Source organism: Paroedura picta, chromosome 12, assembly GCF_049243985.1.
Source record: "Paroedura picta isolate Pp20150507F chromosome 12, Ppicta_v3.0, whole genome shotgun sequence".
Taxonomy (NCBI): Eukaryota; Metazoa; Chordata; class Lepidosauria; order Squamata; family Gekkonidae; genus Paroedura; species Paroedura picta.
The window spans coordinates 15,332,825-15,351,084 of NC_135380.1; the positions used below are offsets into that span (position 1 = coordinate 15,332,825).

Genomic DNA, 18,260 nt, shown 5'->3' on the forward strand with positions numbered 1-18,260 from the left:
TCTCTGAAAGGAAATGATTTTGGAAGAGAGCCAACCTGGTTGCCATGTGGCCCCTGGAGGCAGTGGAGTTTGATCAAGAGAAAAGTGCAAGATAAAACTTTGTACTCCTTTCGCAAACACGGCATTTACAAATCCCTGCCACTGGTTTATTATATTTATATTTATATTCATATTCATATTCATATTCATATTCATATTCATAAAGGTAAAGGTAAAGGTATCCCCTGTGCAAGCACCGAGTCATGTCTGACCCTTGGGGTGACGCCCTCTAGCGTTTTCATGGCAGACTCAATACGGGGTGGTTTGCCAGTGCCTTCCCCAGTCATTACCGTTTACCCCCCAGCAAGCTGGGTACTCATTTTACCGACCTCGGAAGGATGGAAGGCTGAGTCAACCTTGAGCCGGCTGCTGGGATTGAACTCCCAGCCTCATGAGCAAAGCTTTCAGGCGGCTGCCTTACCACTCTGCGCCACAAGAGGCTCATTCATATTCATATTCATATTTATATATTTCCCGCCACTCTCGGGAAGCCAGCTCGTGGCGGGTTACATAATAAATATACTCTCCTAAAACCCCTGTTTCCCTCAAAACCAACAGTTAAAAACTACCCCACAACCGGTGACAATCAACCTACCTGCCTCACTGGGGAATCAGGGAGAGGATAATCCCCACTGATGGCATATGGTGGAGAATTCCACCTTTGGGGAGGCCCATAGATCTTCTTTTCGTTCTGGCCTCAACCATAGGCCTGGTGGAAGAGCTCCGTTTTCAGGGCCCTGCAGAAAGCCGGAAGCTTCTTTTTATAGAAGTGTTATCCTGCTTATGGATCATCACCCCCACCCATGGAGCCTTGACTTGGATAGCCCAGGGTAGCTTGATCTCATCAGATCTCAGGCCAAGTAGGGTCAGCCCTGGTTAATTCTTGGATAATAGACAGCCAAGGAATACCAGGGTTGTTATGCCGAAGCAAACAATTGGAAACCACCCCTGAACATCTCCTGCCTTCAAACCATATGGGAATCGCCATGTTGACTATGTCTTGACTGGAGAAAAAAGATATGGTCCTCATTGCAGTTTCTCTGCAGAGTTGCAACAATGATTGTGTTCTTTTAACTGACATCTAAATCCAAAGAGGAGTTTTGTTTTGTTGGGGAAGCCCACAGAAAGCAAAATTGATATTATTAAATATATATATATATATTTTGGGGAAGTAGTAGTTCCCTGACCCAGCCCTCTTCTGCTAAAGTTTAAAGCAGCTCAGCTGAGTTTTATCACAGATAGGGTTTCCCTAACATGGGCTTCAGAAGGCAAGTCCATATACCGAATTCAGGCTGTTTTGATACACACATTTTATAAAGGCAAGATTCAAGTCCAGTAGCACCTTACATACTGACAATATCTCCAGGGTATAATCTTATGAGAATGAAAGGACTTGAATCTTGCTCTTCTCCTGTGGACCAACAGAGCTACCCACCTGGAACTATATAATAAAAAGGCACCATGAAGCAGTAGTTAGGACAATAAGTGAATCTCACTTATGGTGTCATCCTACCACAACCACCCTTGAATGTCCAATGAAATCAGTGGCCTAAACAGAATATAACAGTGGAATGACACTACAGATGTCCTAGGGCCAGCCATTCTGTTTAAACCTATGTATAGTCATGCATTTATAGTCATGTCAACTCCCCCCCCCCCAAAAAAAGTGGCCAATGATGGGCCTGGAGGGGGTACATGGTAGCATGTACACAGTTATGCTTCCCAGCCATACTCTGCACGATCATGCCACTTCTAGGGTTTCTCAAAGCATGAAGAACGTTTTAGGGGGTTCTCAACGGTCAAAAAAAGTTGAGAAAGGCTGGCCTATGGGGGACCATTATAGTCAATGGTCCCCCAAAGGCTACAGTAGAGAATCAGCCTGGGGGTACCTGGGGCTCTGGAGGGGCTTGTTTTTTGAGGTATATGCACCACATTTGCAGCATATTTGCTAGTGCCTTCTTAACTCCTTCTAGCCCCCAAGTTTTAAAAAGTTTAGACTGAGAACACTTTAAATGCACTTCAGCTCTCGTTGTTGTGGGGAGAGGAAAGGGAAGGCGACTGTAAGCCGCTTTGAGCCTCCATCAGGTAGGGAAAAGCGGCGTATAAGTACCAACTCTTCTTCTTCTTCCTAAATTTTCAGGATTTGGGAGGGTTTGGCCATTCTGCATAGCTGAAAAATAGCTACAAACACATATACATACACATATATAAAGAGAGAGAGAGAATATATATATATATTCTCTCTCTCTTTATATATCAGTATATATATATACTGATCAGGTATTTTTCAGGGGTTTTTTGGGGGGGTTGTTTTGTTTTTTGGCTTGGATTAGCCAAATGCGTGTGCATAGGATGACTCTCAGGTGCTTATTTGTATGTAAAATAATATTAATCTCGAATTGCACAAAATACAAGGCAGTTGGGGTAGCAGGTGTTTGTTTCTCTCAGTCTTAAACGTCCAAGGCTCGCACAGCATGCCAGAAAAGGAAGCTTGGCCCTTGAGCATCTAACTGTTAGGGATTTACTTTGTTTTCAGAAACTGAGCTTCTCCTTTCATGGTGCCGGTTTTCCATGCCGCTCGGTCCCCGTTTCTGAGCCATGTTTTTTTTCCTGTGAGTTAAAAGACTAAGTGCAACAAAGCGTTGCTCACTTGCATGGAGAAGAATGCAGAAGACTGGATTCTCAGAGTAAATGTCAAGTGTGCAATAATTATGAATTTATTCTTGTACATAACAAACAGCGGCTTATTGTGGAAGGCACCTTGTCCTTTGCACATGCTACAGTTTCCTCCCTTACAGTCTAGGACAGGGGTAGTCAAACTGCGGCCCTCCAGATGCCCATGGACTACAATTCCCAGGAGCCCCTGCCAGCATTTGCTGGCAGGGGCTCATGGGAATTGTAGTCCATGGGCATCTGGAGGGCCGCAGTTTGACTACCCCTGGTCTAGGAACTTGACCATTATGAAAGGCCCCGTCTCCCATTGTCTCACATATGAATGCCAGTTTTGGGGAGGGAGCTGGGTTCGTAAACAGAAGGTTTCGAGTGCTTGCACTCGAAAGCTCACGCCTTGAATAAATCTTTGTTGGTCTTAAAGATGCCACTGGACTCTGATTTTATTGGCCTGAAGAAGGTAGAATACGATCTGGGAAATATGAGAGACACTGCAAGATGAATAAATTAGATTATAGAATCCTGAAAAGGAAACCTGGGTTATAAAAGGGGGCAGTGGAGTGTCCCAGGCTTCCATGATCTCAAAAGCTAAGCAGGGTCAGCCCTGGTTAGTACTTGCGAGGGAGGCCACCAAAAAATAGAATCATAGAATCATAGAGTTGGAAGGGGCCATACAGGCCATCTAGTCCAACCCCCTGCTCTACGCAGGATCAGCCCTAAGCATCCTAAAGCATCCAAGAAAAGTGTGTATCCAACCTTTGCTTGAAGACTGCCAGTGAGGGGGAGCTCACCACCTCCTTAGGCAGCCTATTCCACTGCTGAACTACTCTGACTGTGAAATTTTTTTTCCTGATATCTAGCCTATATTGTTGTACTTGTAGTTTAAACCCATTACTGCATGTCCTCTCCTCTGCAGCCACCAGAAACAGCATCCTGCCCTCCTCCAAATGACAACCTTTCAAATACTTAAAGAGGGTTATCATGTCCCCTCTCAACCTCCTTTTCTTCAGGCTGAACATTCCCAAGTCCCTCAACCTATCTTCATAGGGCTTGGTCCCTATGAAATACTGCAGAGGCAGGCAATGCAAACCACATCTATTCACCTGTTGCTTTGAAAACCCTTCAGAGTCCTCCTAACTCAGTTGCAACTTGTCAGTGCTTCCCACCATCACCAGAATGTCTCAGTAATTTCCCTTGATTCCTTGTGTACCTCAGATTGCTTTTCATAGTAAACATCAACTACTTAGGTAGTGGCAAGCTCTTTACCCTTTCTTCCCGATGCTTTTAGAGAGACATAACCTTTCTCCGCCTTGCCCATGGTTCCTTTCACACGTCACAGCCTGCAGAACACTTATTAATCACATAAAAACGCCACCTCGCTAATAGAACGAGGGGTTGTCTCCTCCTATTATTGATATTAAGATTAGCTCAATCACCGGTGTCATTGCTTCAGAGGCTGGGAGCGAGGCGCTTAATGGACTTATTCTTCCTGTAAGCAAAAGCAACTAATGCTGGCCAACATGTCACCAGGACGGTCATAAATTCAAAGCATGAATAACTTGTTTTCTAATGAGCCCTGAACGGCAGGAAGAGTGCAGGAGTGACAGGCACTTTGGTCTTGCTGCATTAGCAAGGAAATTAAGAGGATGCGAGCTCTATACAAGGATGGAGGAGGAAGGTGGAAAGCCTCAGACTTCATTGTCTCTTCTCCATTTCTTTATTTGTGAGAGCTGATGGGGCATCGTGGGTACTGTGTCAGGCTAAGAACCGGAAGACCCAGGTTCAAGTCCGTATCCCATGGATGAATTGCTCAGCCTAGCCTTCCTCAGAGTCCAGTGATGGGCCCCAAGAATAGAAGAGGAAGAGTTGGTTATATACCGCTTTTCTCTACCCGAAGGAGGCTCAAAGCGGCTTACAGTCGCCTTCCCTTTCCTCTCTCTACAACAGACACCCTGTGAGGTGGGTGAGGCTGAGAGAGCACAGATATTCCTGCTTGGTCAGAACAGCTTTATCAGTGTTGTGGCGAGCACAAGGTCACCCAGAGGGTTGCATTGAGGGGGGGGGGGAGCGGGGAATCAAACCCAGCTTGCCAGATTAGAAGTCTGCACTCCTAACCAATACACCAAGCTGGCTCTCCAGCTTGGACTACCCTGTGCAGAAGGATCTACAAAACCCCTGCGGCCAGCCCTGTCATGAAGCTCTTTGTAACTGCAAGGCAATGCGTGACTATATTTCCTAGCATATTAGTTGCAGGTGTATGTGGGGGGGGGGATCTCCTTAAGGGATTGTGACACGGGCAGTTGCTCTGAGGTGGAGTGTGCTTTATACCTATGAATATTTGAGTGGTCATCTCAGCATTAGGAAACAACATCTCAATGACTGAATTTGTCTTATTTTGGGCAGGGAACTTTTTTTTTGCCTGCTGGGCTGTTATGAATATTGTTTTTGTGGACTGAGAATTAAGGTCGCCCTCCCTCCAAAGAGCTGTGCATCTCATGTGATTGATTTACTAGCATAAAGGTAGAAATGCCATGGGGAAGTTACTTAGTTTATTTGTTGTCCCGCTTGACCAGCATAAACAATATAGTAAAATGAAATAAAAGCAAGCAGTCATAGAATTTACAAAGAGCCTTGCGCCAAAACACAGTCATTAATAAAACACAGATGATAAAATAGAGGTCTGTTGGGGCAACCCCTCTTGGGCCAGCCCCTTTTTCGAAAGATCATTCCAATTCTCACAGATTGTAAAGGAGAGTTTTGCTACAGCAATGAGGAAAGAATAGGGACGTTGAGTCTCCTGCTATGGCAGGACATCTGCTTCCAGGCTCTCACGCTTGCTCAGTGGAGCTGCAGAACCAGAAGGAGGGGGAAAGCAGTGGCAGCATGACATCATTTCCAGTTACATCTCAGAAGTGGTGAGCCAAGCCATGATATCACCATGCTCCACCCCCAAAAGGCCTTGGGGTTGCCAGCCGGTGGCTCCATCTGCCAACCCTATGAAGAAACGCAGAGGAGAAAGAAATGGCGAGCAGTTCTTGTACTGAGAATACTACATGCATCTCCATGGAATTCTGTATCAAGCGGCATCCGAAGATGACTGGGAGGAGGGCATCCGAAGAAGGTGGGAGGAGGGCATAGCCATTCAGCCAGTATCCTCACGCAGTCAGCCTGCCTGAGCCCTGGCTGCTCCTCCTGATCTCAGCCTAGATCCTGATGATCGCACCCTGGATCTTCACCACCCTGTCCCTCAGCTTCTTATGATGGTGGCAGGTACAGTTGCAGAGGTACAGGCACGATACAAGAAGAGTTACACCCCTTTTACAACTGGTGCCATATCCCTCACACGACATTTTCATTTTGCAGCTAACCTACATTCATCAGGATCTCGACACAAATCTATCAGCATCAGATGATCCCGAAGCTTACTTGTTAGGTAGACGATTAGCCAGTTTTTGTTGCATAGTGTGTGTATGTGCACACACATATGCAAGAAAAACTGGAAATAAGGTTTCTGGCATGGAAACTCTTCCTTGGTTATAAGCCCCCCAACAAAATTAATCTGGCACCCATGTCTGTAAAGTGCCATCAATTGCAGCCAATTTATGGCACTCCCCTAAGGTTTTCAGGACAAGAGACAGAGGTGGTTGGTCATTGCCTACCTCTAGATAGCAACCCTGGATTTTCATGCTGGTCTTCCAGCCAAATACTTGACGAGGGCTAACCCAGCTTATCTTCTGAGATCTGATGAGAACAGATCTGAGTCACCCAGCTTAGAGCAAATTTTACAGGAAACTCTAATTACCATGGCAAAATCAAACTCCTGAAACATTGTTATTGTTCCTCTTGAATTTTCCTAGTATAGCACACAATTACTGAAATGATATTCCTATAGGCTACTCAATGTTCCTTGCACAATATTAGCTAAGATGCTGCTATGTGGCCTAAACCAAAAACCGTGAGTTTATGCACCCAAAGATGAGCATTTTAAATTGTTATTATTGTTATTACAGCTATTGTTTCCTTCATTTGTACTTCATCTTTCTCTCTAATGGGGACCCAGAATTGCTTCCATTTTTCTCCTTTCTTCCATTTTATCCTCATAACAATCTGTGAGCTAGATTGGACGCTGAGAGAGTAGCTGACCGAAGGTCACCCAGCAAAATTCCACGGCAGAGTAGGGAATTCTGGATCCTAGTCTTTCCAAATGGAGGTTCAAACTCAGGTCTTCTGGGTCTTAGTTTGACACTCTAACCACTAAACAACACTGGTCATTCATTATATGTTGGAGATGGTCATGACAGTCTATCCCTCTGACAAAAAAAAGCCACTGTGTTCCTTTAGCCTAAACCTTCCCTACAGTTTTGATTCATTCTAATTCCAACATAGACCTAGATTATCTCCCAATAACTCCTGTTTTTTTGTTTTGTTACAGGAGTTAGCTTGCTGATTCCGCACGGGGCTATCCCTGAAGAAACATCTTGGGAAATGTACCTTTCTGTCAACCAAGGCCAGCCCAGGTAAGACATGTACAAAATCTCCACACCCAAACGTATCAATTTCAACACTATTTGGGAATTGGGAGGGGCGAGTAATTAAAAGAAGAGCTTACAAAAATGAAGGGATAAAAAGAGGATGGATAGATATGTGTGTGTGTTCATGTTCCAGTTGGTAACAATGAAACCAGATTCCCAGAGGCATACCTTCTTCTTTGCATCCACCTGGAAAGCATGAAAGCATTCTATCAAAAGTTGCTTGGTGGGATTGGATGAGGTTCATCAATGCATCACACTATATTTGGAAAGCTATTGCTTAGTTCAAAGCAGACCTGTCCACCATATAATCCCTGAGCCAATGTGGCCCCATCTGTGAATTTTTGCAGCTTGCCAGATTGACCTCACCCTCATTATGCCAAGAGCAAGGTAGCCAAGGGAAGTGAATTAAGAGACTCTCTTGGCTGGTGTACTATTCTATTCCAGCACTGCCAGAAGCAGTGTGTGAGCTGAGATGTGAGCTCTTCTTCACTGCTTGCTAGTACCTGTCTTGACTGGACCAATAGCCGGGGCACAGTTACTGAGCGAATAAGCTGTATACCTGTCATTTTCCGTTGAAATCCAAATACAATTATGATAAAGAAGCAACAAGAGTCCTTTAAAACTAAATTTCAGGGACGTGGGATCCTTATATAACGTTAGGAATACAGAGGAAAGGAAGAAGGGTTTAACCCTCCCATTCTGCATAATACACTAGTAGTTCAGCTACATAATAACTGACCATTTCTGATTCCTTTCTTTGACTTCCTTTATCGTGTTGACCACATCAGGTGTGCCCTAAGAGGTTCTGCGTCTGCTGTGGTAATTATAACAATGCATTTTCATGTTACATCATTTTAAAATTTGAATGGAGGGTAAGATTTACAAGAGATAATTGACTGAAGCGTTCCTGTTTGATTCTGATTGTACAGCTCACTCTAGAGGGGCTTGTACTAGAACTCAACACCCTATAATTAAACCTTCTTTCGACCCTGGGTCAATTGTACTTCCTGGCTTTTTTTTTTTTTTGAGGCTTTGTTCCACTGGGTGGTTGCAAGGAAAGAAGATTCTGTGCTCAGGAGGACAGGAAAGCAAATGCTTCTTTAAAAAAAACACACATTGGAAGCTGTTCTTCTGTGTCTGTGACTTCTACAGATGTCTGACTGCCTGAGTCTTCCGTAATGTTGCTGCGGCATCTCTTAAAACTACTTGAAAGCCATTGCGCATTGCACATAAAATTAATATTTAGATCCAATAGTTCAGAAAACTAACTAATAATCATTGCCATTTTTTTTTCTTTGAGGAAACCGAGGGAGATGCAGTGTTGTCAGTGGAATTCAGTGCCTGGAGATATTTTTCCAAACCAGATTCTGAAACCTGTTTCTGCCTCCCCCTCCCCTTCGATAGCGCAGCTCCTTTGTGAGACCTTTCATATTGCATCTCCATCTGCTGCTGGTGCTTTTTGATCATTTTCAATGAAAGATTAAGATATGTGAAGAGAACGAAGCGGGGGGGGGGGGGAGTATGAACCCAGCTGTTTCATCTGCAAGAGCTCTGCAGAAGCGAATTAAAATGGGTTAATTAAATAGAAGGGGCTCATATTTTGCCTGCTGTTTTACTTCTGTGGGCTAAAGTGGGCAAAAGAGTTGTCATAGGGAGATTTGCTTTCTGAGAAGGAGAAACAAACAAACAAAAAATCAAACACAAGTAAACTTTAATTAGGATGCCACACATTCATTCCCTTTCAAAGAATTGAGGCAGCTTTGACGAATATATGGTTGGTTGGTTGGTAGGTTAGGTAGGTAGCTAGGTAGCTAGGTAGGTAGGCAGGCAGAGAGAGAGAGAGAAAGAGAGAGGGGGGGAGAGAGAAGGGCCTTTATCAACTTTTTTACCATTTAAAAAAAACCCTGAAACATTCTTCAGGCTTTGAGAAACCCCAAAAGTGGCACAACTGTGCACAATATAGTTGGGAAGCACAGCTCTACACATGTTTACCCAGGGCCCCACCCCTTCCCACCCCTCCAGGCCTGTCATTGACCATTGGGGGGGGGGGAGTTCAGCATGACCATATATGGTCATAAAAGGTAAAGGTATCCCCTGTGCAAGCACCGGGTCATGTCTGACCCTTGGGGTGACGCCCTCTAGCGTTTTCATGGCAGACTCAATACGGGGTGGTTTGCCAGTGCCTTCCCCAGTCATTACCGTTTACCCTCCAGCAAGCAAGCTGGGTACTCATTTTACCGACCTCGGAAGGATGCAAGGCTGAGTCAACCTTGAGTCGGCTGCTGGGAATGAACTCCCAGCCTCATGGGCAGAGCTTTCAGACTGCATGTCTGCTGCCTTACCACTCTGCACCACAAGGGGCTCTTGTGGTCATATCACCTGATAAATGTTTAACACATTTCAAAAACACAGAAAGGAATAAATTCCCACCTATTCAGGAAATCCTTTCAGGGCCATCAAGAAACCCCAGAACTTGAGAATGAGATCCCAATAGGAGCTTTCAGGAATCTCAGCATCACTGTTTCTGATGAGTGCACTGGGTAAGGCCGACAACCATCAGGTGCCTCTGGAGGTAGAACTGATCTGCAGCCTACAGCAACAAGTTCCCTTGAGAACAAAGCTTGAGTCCGATGACACCTTTAAGACCAACCAAGTTTAACTCAAGGTATCAGCTTTCATGTGCATCCTTCCAGTTGCCTCTTCTTCCAAAGAAGTATGCGTATGCACACAAAAGCTTATACCTTAAATAAAACGTGGTTGGTCTTAAAGGTGCCACTAGGCTCAAACTTTGTTCTGCTGCTTCAAACCAACCCAGATACCCACCTAGTTCCCTTGAGAAAGTGGCTGTTTTAGAAGGTAGATTCTGTGGTTTCATACCCTGATGATTCCTTCCCTCCCCCAAGATCCATCCCCAAATTCCCAAGAATGTCCCAGTCCTAGCACTGGGGGATAAGGGTCTGGCTTACCTAAGGCTTCCCCAAAGTGTTAAAGAAATCATTAAGAAAAAGTTGCCATTTAAGCAATGAAGATTCATTTTGTGATATCTCTGGCTCCCAGTCAGTACACCGGATGCTTGTTATTTCCATGCTGGAAAATGTACTAGCGATGGTGTTGATGTCTGTAATTCCCTTTTTCAGTACACACATGTGTCAAGCTGTTATTCCTACCCTTGCATCGCAGACCAATTTGCCCTTTCCCCCAGAAGCCAGGGAGTTGTAGTGATTGGGAAAGGGCTACCAGTAACTCATCAGCTGCTGCAGGGTAGCTCATCCATCCGCTGGAAGAACCAGGAAAAGATATTCTCCAGGCATTTCAAAATGGTTCCCCCACTCCTCTTCTATGTTATTTTCTCTGTGCTGCTTAGCTTAATTCCTGGTGCTGTTTCTATTCTATGTTTCGTTTGCAGTATAAAACAAAATTTGGTAATATGATCGGTGGTGGGAGTTGCTTGGGATATTTTTCATTCTTCAGAAGAAGCTCCCATTAAAAAAAAAAAAAAGCGGCCAACCCAGGTTAGAGTATCAGTGTTGGAAAGGGAAGATCTGGGTTCAAATCCTCACCCTGCCATGGAACCCATTGTATGATCTTGGGCCAGTGGCTCACTATCAACCTAATAAACTTCATGGAGTTATTGTGAGGAGGGGGGAGAATCACATGTACATTTTTGAGTTCTTTGGGAGAAGGATGAGGTTCTTTTAAAAAAAGAAACTATCCATGCATCAGATACATCTTTCAATGTCCCAGTAAACAACCCTGGCAAAAAATATACAGAGATTTCCGATCAAATCCTTGTCTTATGTCAACAGGTTCAGTTTTGACTCACTGACAGTATGTCTGTTTGAACAGACAATCAAGTGGATGGAAGGAAACAAAGAGAAAGGCGTGTGTACAGGGTGTACTGAAATGCTCCTTTCAGTGTCCTAAGAGACCTGTGTTTTGGAGATCTGCAATACACTGAATGGCAGCCTTGCGTTGACAAAGTGACAGTAAATCACTGCTAGGAAACAATGTCAAGTGAAGGGGAAGGGAGATCTTGGCCTGCTGTGAGCACTTTCAGTACAGGAACTCAACAATAGCCAATGCTTGTTGTGATACTAAGCTCACAGACAATATAACCGACGCTGGGAGAAAAGCACTAATATGAATGGCTTGTACACAGCCTAGGTGCTTCGGCGTTCAAACTTCCACTTCCTGTAAGCCTTTCTAAATGGTCTGAATAGAAAACTGTTGCGAGCAAGGACTGGAATGACAACGCAGGAAGCAAATAATGAATGAGACTCTTGCTTGGAGCCTCTGAGGAATGTCCTGATAGGGATTCGTTAAAGCCAGTGTGTATCCTCGGAACTGGCGAGTGATGGCGTTCCCCTAAAGGGGCTGGCCAGAAAGAGAACAAGGATATCATTTCAAACCTGTTAACTCCAAACAGTTGCACAATTGCAGTGGGTAGTCATCTTTGAGCCTCTTGTGGCGCAGAGCCTCTTGTGGCGCAGAGTGGTAAGGCAGCTGCCTGAAAGCTTTGCCCATGAGGTTGGGAGTTCAATCCCAGCAGCCGGCTCAAGGTTGACTCAGCCTTCCATCCTTCTGAGGTCGGTAAAATGAGGACCCAGCTTGCTGGGGGGTAAACGGTAATGACTGGGGAAGGCACTGGCAAACCACCCCGTATTGAGTCTGCCATGAAAACGCTAGAGGGCGTCACCCCAAGGGTCAGACATGACTCGGTGCTTGCACAGGGGATACCTTTACCTTTACCTTAGTCATCTTTGATTATGACACGGTGTGTGTGTTCTGCATGTGCAGGGGCCTGTCTCCAAAGCACTGCAGCAGCCCAGGGGGTTTCCTCTTTAAAGTTGAGTATGCCAAAGCTAGGTGACCAAAGCCAGTTGATCCACCAACCATTTGAGCTATTTAGATATTCCTTGGTCTCACGTGGACATATAAAGCTGCCTTTGGTCCATCCAAGTCAGTGTTGACCACTCAGATTGGAATCAACTCTCCAGGAGACAAATCCAGGAGACACAAGGCCAGTTGTCACACTAATTATGGAGAAGAAAATTGACTAGGGGCTACCATTTTCGTCAGAAGCCATGTGTTCCTTATGATGCTGAGATTTCTCCTCAACAAATAGTTCCAAAGCAAGTCAGATGGCTGTGCATGTTTGCAAAAGTGGATGTCCACAGAGTGATGTCCTCACCATGAAGGTAGCACGGTGGCCTTTGCAGTCATTATGCTTCTGGTGCTGTGACGGCATGTATGGGGAAAGCATGCCGCATGGGATTGTCCCAGTCTGTGTGACCGCCATTTTGTTTGAAAGCCTCTTGTTGAGGCTGAAAACGACTACGTTGCCCACTTCAAACCGAACGGCGTCCAAACATGTTGACTGGGAGGTGCTCGAACATTCCACTCGCCCTGTGGATGTGGTGACAGCACTAAGGACACAAAAAGGACTTAACTCTGGGATACGAATATGAGATAAAGAGACAGAAGGCCTTTTATCGGACTCTGCATTATTGCAAACCAGAAGGTATACCAATCTGTGAGAAGGTAATAGCCATTATCATACAGCGAAGATTATTATCAAAGCACCAAATTCTGACAATGAGGTGAAAAGGGGGAAAACGCACACTGCATGTGCCCCCATGCTTCAAGCTCAAATTGGCAGCCATTTGTTTATCTCAAGTTTCCCTCCCAAACTTTATCCTTCCGAGGGCGAAATTGCATTCCCATTCTCCTTTTGCAGTTTCTCCCACCCTGCTTTCAAACTGCACCTTGCGGTACCGTGCTGGTCACACAATATGCGGGTGACGAGATGAGCCAAATAATTTTTAATTAAAGATGAAGCAGGAGAGATAACAATGGCTCGCGTCTGCTAATCGCTGTGAATCCCACCAACCTTGCTTTGCTGGGGGGGACGGGGGGGGGGGAGGGAGGCTCCGATTCACCTGGCTGATTGTGTATTGTGAGGCTGTTTCATGTGCTCTAATTATACACTTCGTTTGTAGGTTATCGCTTTCTTTATTGTCAGTTCTCCTGGAAGAAATGCCAAGTCCTATTATGACGATTTGTCGTAAATATCCATTCCTGTTAATTACACACGGGCGAGGTGTCAAAGCCAAAAAAGAAAACACTACCTGAAGCCCATCTAGAGAAGCATGTTCAGCCTAGCTGGGTGCCCTGGGCTTAGTGTGTCAACATTGCTCAGCGCGTGCCATGCGGTGTGGTACTTAAGAATGGCAGACAGTAATCTGGAGCAGTGGTCCCCAACCTTTTTATCATCGGGGACCGGCCAACACTTGACAATTTTACTGAGGCCCGGGGGGGGGGGGTAGTCTTTTGCTGAGGGACGTCACCGCTGCTGCCTAAGCCCCTGCTCCACCTGCTTTCCTGCTGGCGCCCCTGACTTCCCACTGCCCGCTTGAGATGCTGTCACCATCAGCTGTGCAGTGCCACGCCGAGGGGGAGCCCCAGCCATGGCAGCCGCTGGAAAGCACCAAAGGTGCGCTGGTGGCAGAGTGGCAGGGCAGCCCCCGAGGCAGCAACCGGGGAGGAGGATGAGAAGGAGCCGCGGCCCGGTACTGACTGATCCACGGATCGGTCCCGGTCCCCAGACCGGGGGTTGGGGACCACTGATCTGGAGAACCAGATTTGATTCGCCACTCCTCCACATGAAGCCCTCTGGGTGACCTTGGACCAGTCACAGTTCTCCCAGAACTCTTTCAGCCCCCTCACCTGCTGCACAAAGTGCCTGTTGAAGGAGAGGAAGGGGATGTGATGGTAAGCTGCTTGGAAACTCCTGAAAGTGGGGGAAATGGGGTGTAAAAACCAACTCTTCTTCATTGAAACATCACAAGCTGTGGGGACTGAGCCTTGCAAAGGGTTGCATTCATCATTCCCCAGGTTATTTTAAATACATATTAACAATAGCCATTAATAGGTCTTATGAGCAAAGTTTGGGGTCAGGAGGTGAATTTTCTTTAGCTCATACTGGCCGGGGATTGGAGGGGTTGGAAGGGGGGACATCATCTTGGTGTGGAATTTGGGCCACTGTGGGTTGGCAGGTAGTTGTAAATTTCCTGCATTCTGCAGAGGGTTGGACTAGATGACCCTGGAGGGACCTTCCAACTTTATGATTCTGTGCCAGGGGTAGTCAAACTGCGGCCCTCCAGATGTCCATGGACTATAATTCCCATGAGCCCCTGCCAGCACTGGCAGGGGCTCATGGGAATTGTCGTCCATGGACATCTGGAGGGCCGCAGTTTGACTACCCCTGTACCCTAAAACAGACCTTTCTGCAAGCAAAATGTTAAATCTATGAAACACTGTTGAACCGTGATTATTTAGTTCCTCTCTAATGCATGATTTATTTCACTTCTATAACCAAAGAGTTGGGTGGCCAGTCAGTGCCTCAATTATATATAGATGCAATAAATTCATATTAGGGAGGCTTCTTCCCCACTGAGCATTGAAATAAGCTGCTCTGAACTGAGTGACCCGTGCTGAGGGCAGAATTGCACACATTTTCTTTTTTTTTGCCTTTTTTAAGTTTTCCGTAAAAGATACACAATTTCCCCCAAAAATCCCCGCCGAATAAAAGAATATTTAATGAATGAAAGCGGTATGAACTCACTACAAAAAAAGAAGAAGCTGCGTATGCACACAATGCAAACAAATTTACAAAAACAACTCTTAAGAAGCAGAGTATCAAAACGGCTGGACAAAAGGAAATGAATAGAAAGAGAAACGATGGGAAACTTCCATTCATCGTGAGCGGAAACCTCTAACATCAAAGCTCCATTCACAAGCAACAAATTTATCCCTGTTCAGTAGAGACTCTGCAGGGGGGACCGCTCTAAAGATCGGCAAAGCTTGCCTGTTTTCTGAGAGGCAGGGGGAAGAGTGTGCATCTCTGTGTTGCCCAGGCGACAAAAGACACTCCCCTCTGTGGCCTGTGCTTGGGAGGCAAGTTAATAGAATGGGATATGCATGCTTACTGCTCAATACAATCCCCCCACCCAATGCACTGAACATCTGTATATCTGCCAAAGCACAACGATAGAAGCTCATGTTGTGGAGACAGATGATCTATCAGCACAGTGGCAGAAGGCCCCCAGTCAACTCTCTCTGGCTTCTTTCACCATGTTGGCACTGTCATGTTTTGTCTCTGGTTGTAAATAGGGATGGGCATGAACTGGTTCATGAGCCAAGATTCGGCATGAAATTGGCCCAGTCCATAGCTCCTGAACCAATGTTTGGGGAAGGTGCCTTCCCTAAACATTTACCAGACTTTTGTGGAGTTCAGTTCAGCTGTCCTGAGGGTTTGCCCATCAGATGTTAGGTTTACATGGCTGCTGGTCTCGGTGCCCCCCCCCTCCCACTGCAGTTAGGAGAAAGGGGGCCAGAACTGGCCAGTACAACCTGGGAAATTCCAGCTCATTTCAGTTTGGGGCGGCCCCAACCGCAAACCTGATTTTTTAGTTTCATGTCCATCCTTATTCGTAAAGTTTACAAACAGCCACAGGACAGGTGAATTAAAGGTACAGTGAGCCAGGGATTGGCTCTCTGATACTGTGATTCAGCCTACTGATGGTGCATTGGATAGTACAATCCAATCCAGCACATTAAAAGATCTGGGCCCAGATCTCTGTTCTCCTCCACCATTTTCAGTCTAACTGACCACGCAAAACCCTTGGGAGGACCATGCAGGGCTTCTTAAAGAAAGGATGGAATATAAATGTGATTGGCAAATGAATAATCAGATCAGTCAAATGAACAGAGAGCATCTGCTAGCTATTGTGACCTGTCCTGGTTAAGCAAGTTATTCATACTAAATGGGGAATGCAAAAGTGCATCTCACTATTGAAAACTAACAGAAAAGCCTATAGTTTACAGTTGAAATTAAACTTGAAAATCACCTTTAATCCACAGACTAGGAGGCCCACAAGTTCCCAGATTACGATCCATATCTATGGTTCTTCTAACACATTCAAACTGTAAAAGTTAAAATAGATTGGATCAAAAAATATAGTCAAACTATAGGAGGTATATAAGGTGTGTGTGTTTAATATTTAAGGAAAGAACCTGCGAGAAAAAATTGAATGATTGGAACAGCAGGAGCATGGCCTGGGAGTTTATGCTTTGGAGTTTCTCTTTTTCTAGTGCTACCTTTGATTTCATTTGGTTTTTTTTTGGGGGGGGGGTTGTTTGTTTGTTGTTTGTTTTTGGTACTATTGCATTTCAGTTTTAGTCCAAAAGCAGTGTCTTGGCCAGCATAAGGAATACAACAAATGCTTTGGCACTTGGTTCTCATTGTCCAAATGACTGTCTTGCATCGTTTGTTTTACACTGATTTGTGCTTTTGGTGTATCTGAAAGCATTTAAGGCAGGGATCCTCAACCTGTGGTCCTCCAGATGTTCATGGACTACAATTCCCATGAGCCCCTGCCAGCATCTGCTGGCAGGGGCTTATGGGAATTGTAGTCCATGAACATCTGGAGGACCACAGGTTGAGGATCACTGATTTAAGGTATTGTGCAGGGTCACCCAGGTGGTTGAGTTTGCTGATGTGGTGTGCTGACATTGATAACTTCACTGCTGAGCACTATTAAATTAAGAAACAAATGGAAGTGCCTAGAGGGGCGAGGGCTTCCTTTCCCGGAAGACTTTGCACACGTCATTTTTCTTTTCATGGAAGCCCATCCCACACCATTCTGATTACTTGGTACGTTCCCTGTACTTCCTTTTATGTTCACGTGCTTTCTCCTTTGTATTCCCAACTGTTTTTCCTTCCAAAGATTTGGGATTACACATGCTGTATAAAACCCCACATCCTTTATCCTTTATGGATATCTTTAGTACAAACTCCACTACGTCCCATTGATGGTCCAACCACCACCTTTATATCATTTCTGATGTTCCTCTCCATCTCCGGGCGTTCCATCTCAGCCGGCCTCCCTCCTTTTCTGTCTGTTCCACTAAAATATAATTTTGTATGTCAACAGAGTGTTTGACTCGCCGCGCTTTGGCTCCGTGGCCTGTTCTCAGCCTTGCATTCAAATCGATGTCTAATTCACAAAATGTAGGGCAGCAGGGTGATGGTTCCAACCTATAATCTATAATATAGACCTTGTTAAAATTGGAGAAGAAAGAGGCAGTGTGTAGCAATTAAGTACTGCAGCAGAGCCAGAGGAGGAGAAGTAAAAGTTATAACTTGTTATGCCATGTAAAAGTCTTTTGTTTTACAAAAAAGGGATATGGGAACATTGTGTCTGAAAAGATATCCGCGCTTGATAACAGAACGCCAGGCTACCATTAAAACCTCTTCCTCAGAACCTCCTCTCTTTAGCTTTGATTCACTTGCCCTCTGGACTTCACTGAAAAACCACAGCTTTGTCCTTTGAGAGATTAGGTTCCTCTTGAGACTATGGATGTCCTTGGTAGGTTTCCAGCCTCTTTCACAGTGCCGGAAGATAATAATATTTTATTCCCTTCTCCTGCCACTAAACAGGCAATCCTTTTATTTGAAGCACACACAGCAGACGCTGGACAAGCTTTTCATTTGAAAGGATGTTCTTTATTTTCCCTTCAGTTCAACCCATATAGATGCTATCAAGGCAGGTGGTTTCAAATGGCTATTTCCCTGATTAAAATGTGTTGATGGGTCCAGAGTCTAAGAAGAGTCCAGCTTAATCAGAGCAGTGGCTTATGTAGACCAGCATCCTGTCTGACCAGGACCCATTCTGCACACATAGGATAAAGTGCTTTCAGTGTGCTTTGGCAGCTTGGTTTTCCTGTGCAGAACAGGAAAATCTACTTCTAAAGTGCATTAAAAGTGCATTATATATTGTGTGCAGAATAGGCCCAGATGTTCTGGAAGGTCCACCAGCCTCCTGCAACTATTGCCTCCCAGCAACTAATATTTAGAATTATCCTACTTTTGGAGTTTCCATTTAACACTGATTCATTACAACGTGCACAGGTTGAGTTCAGGTTTGGGTTCAGAGTTGCCACCCAGTTTCTTGTGTA

General features: G+C 45.2%; 1 protein-coding gene across 3 annotated transcripts in view; it reads left to right on the forward strand.

Annotated features, from left to right (window-relative positions):
* The window catches only part of UNC5D (unc-5 netrin receptor D), a 365,178-nt gene that overhangs the window by 288,037 nt on the left and 58,881 nt on the right, over nt 1-18,260 (forward strand). For all 3 annotated transcript variants that reach the window (XM_077307138.1, XM_077307140.1, XM_077307139.1), the window contains one exon: nt 7,142-7,226. In XM_077307138.1, coding sequence (XP_077163253.1) covers nt 7,142-7,226 — 85 coding nt within the window. The remainder of the gene's footprint in view (nt 1-7,141; nt 7,227-18,260) is intronic.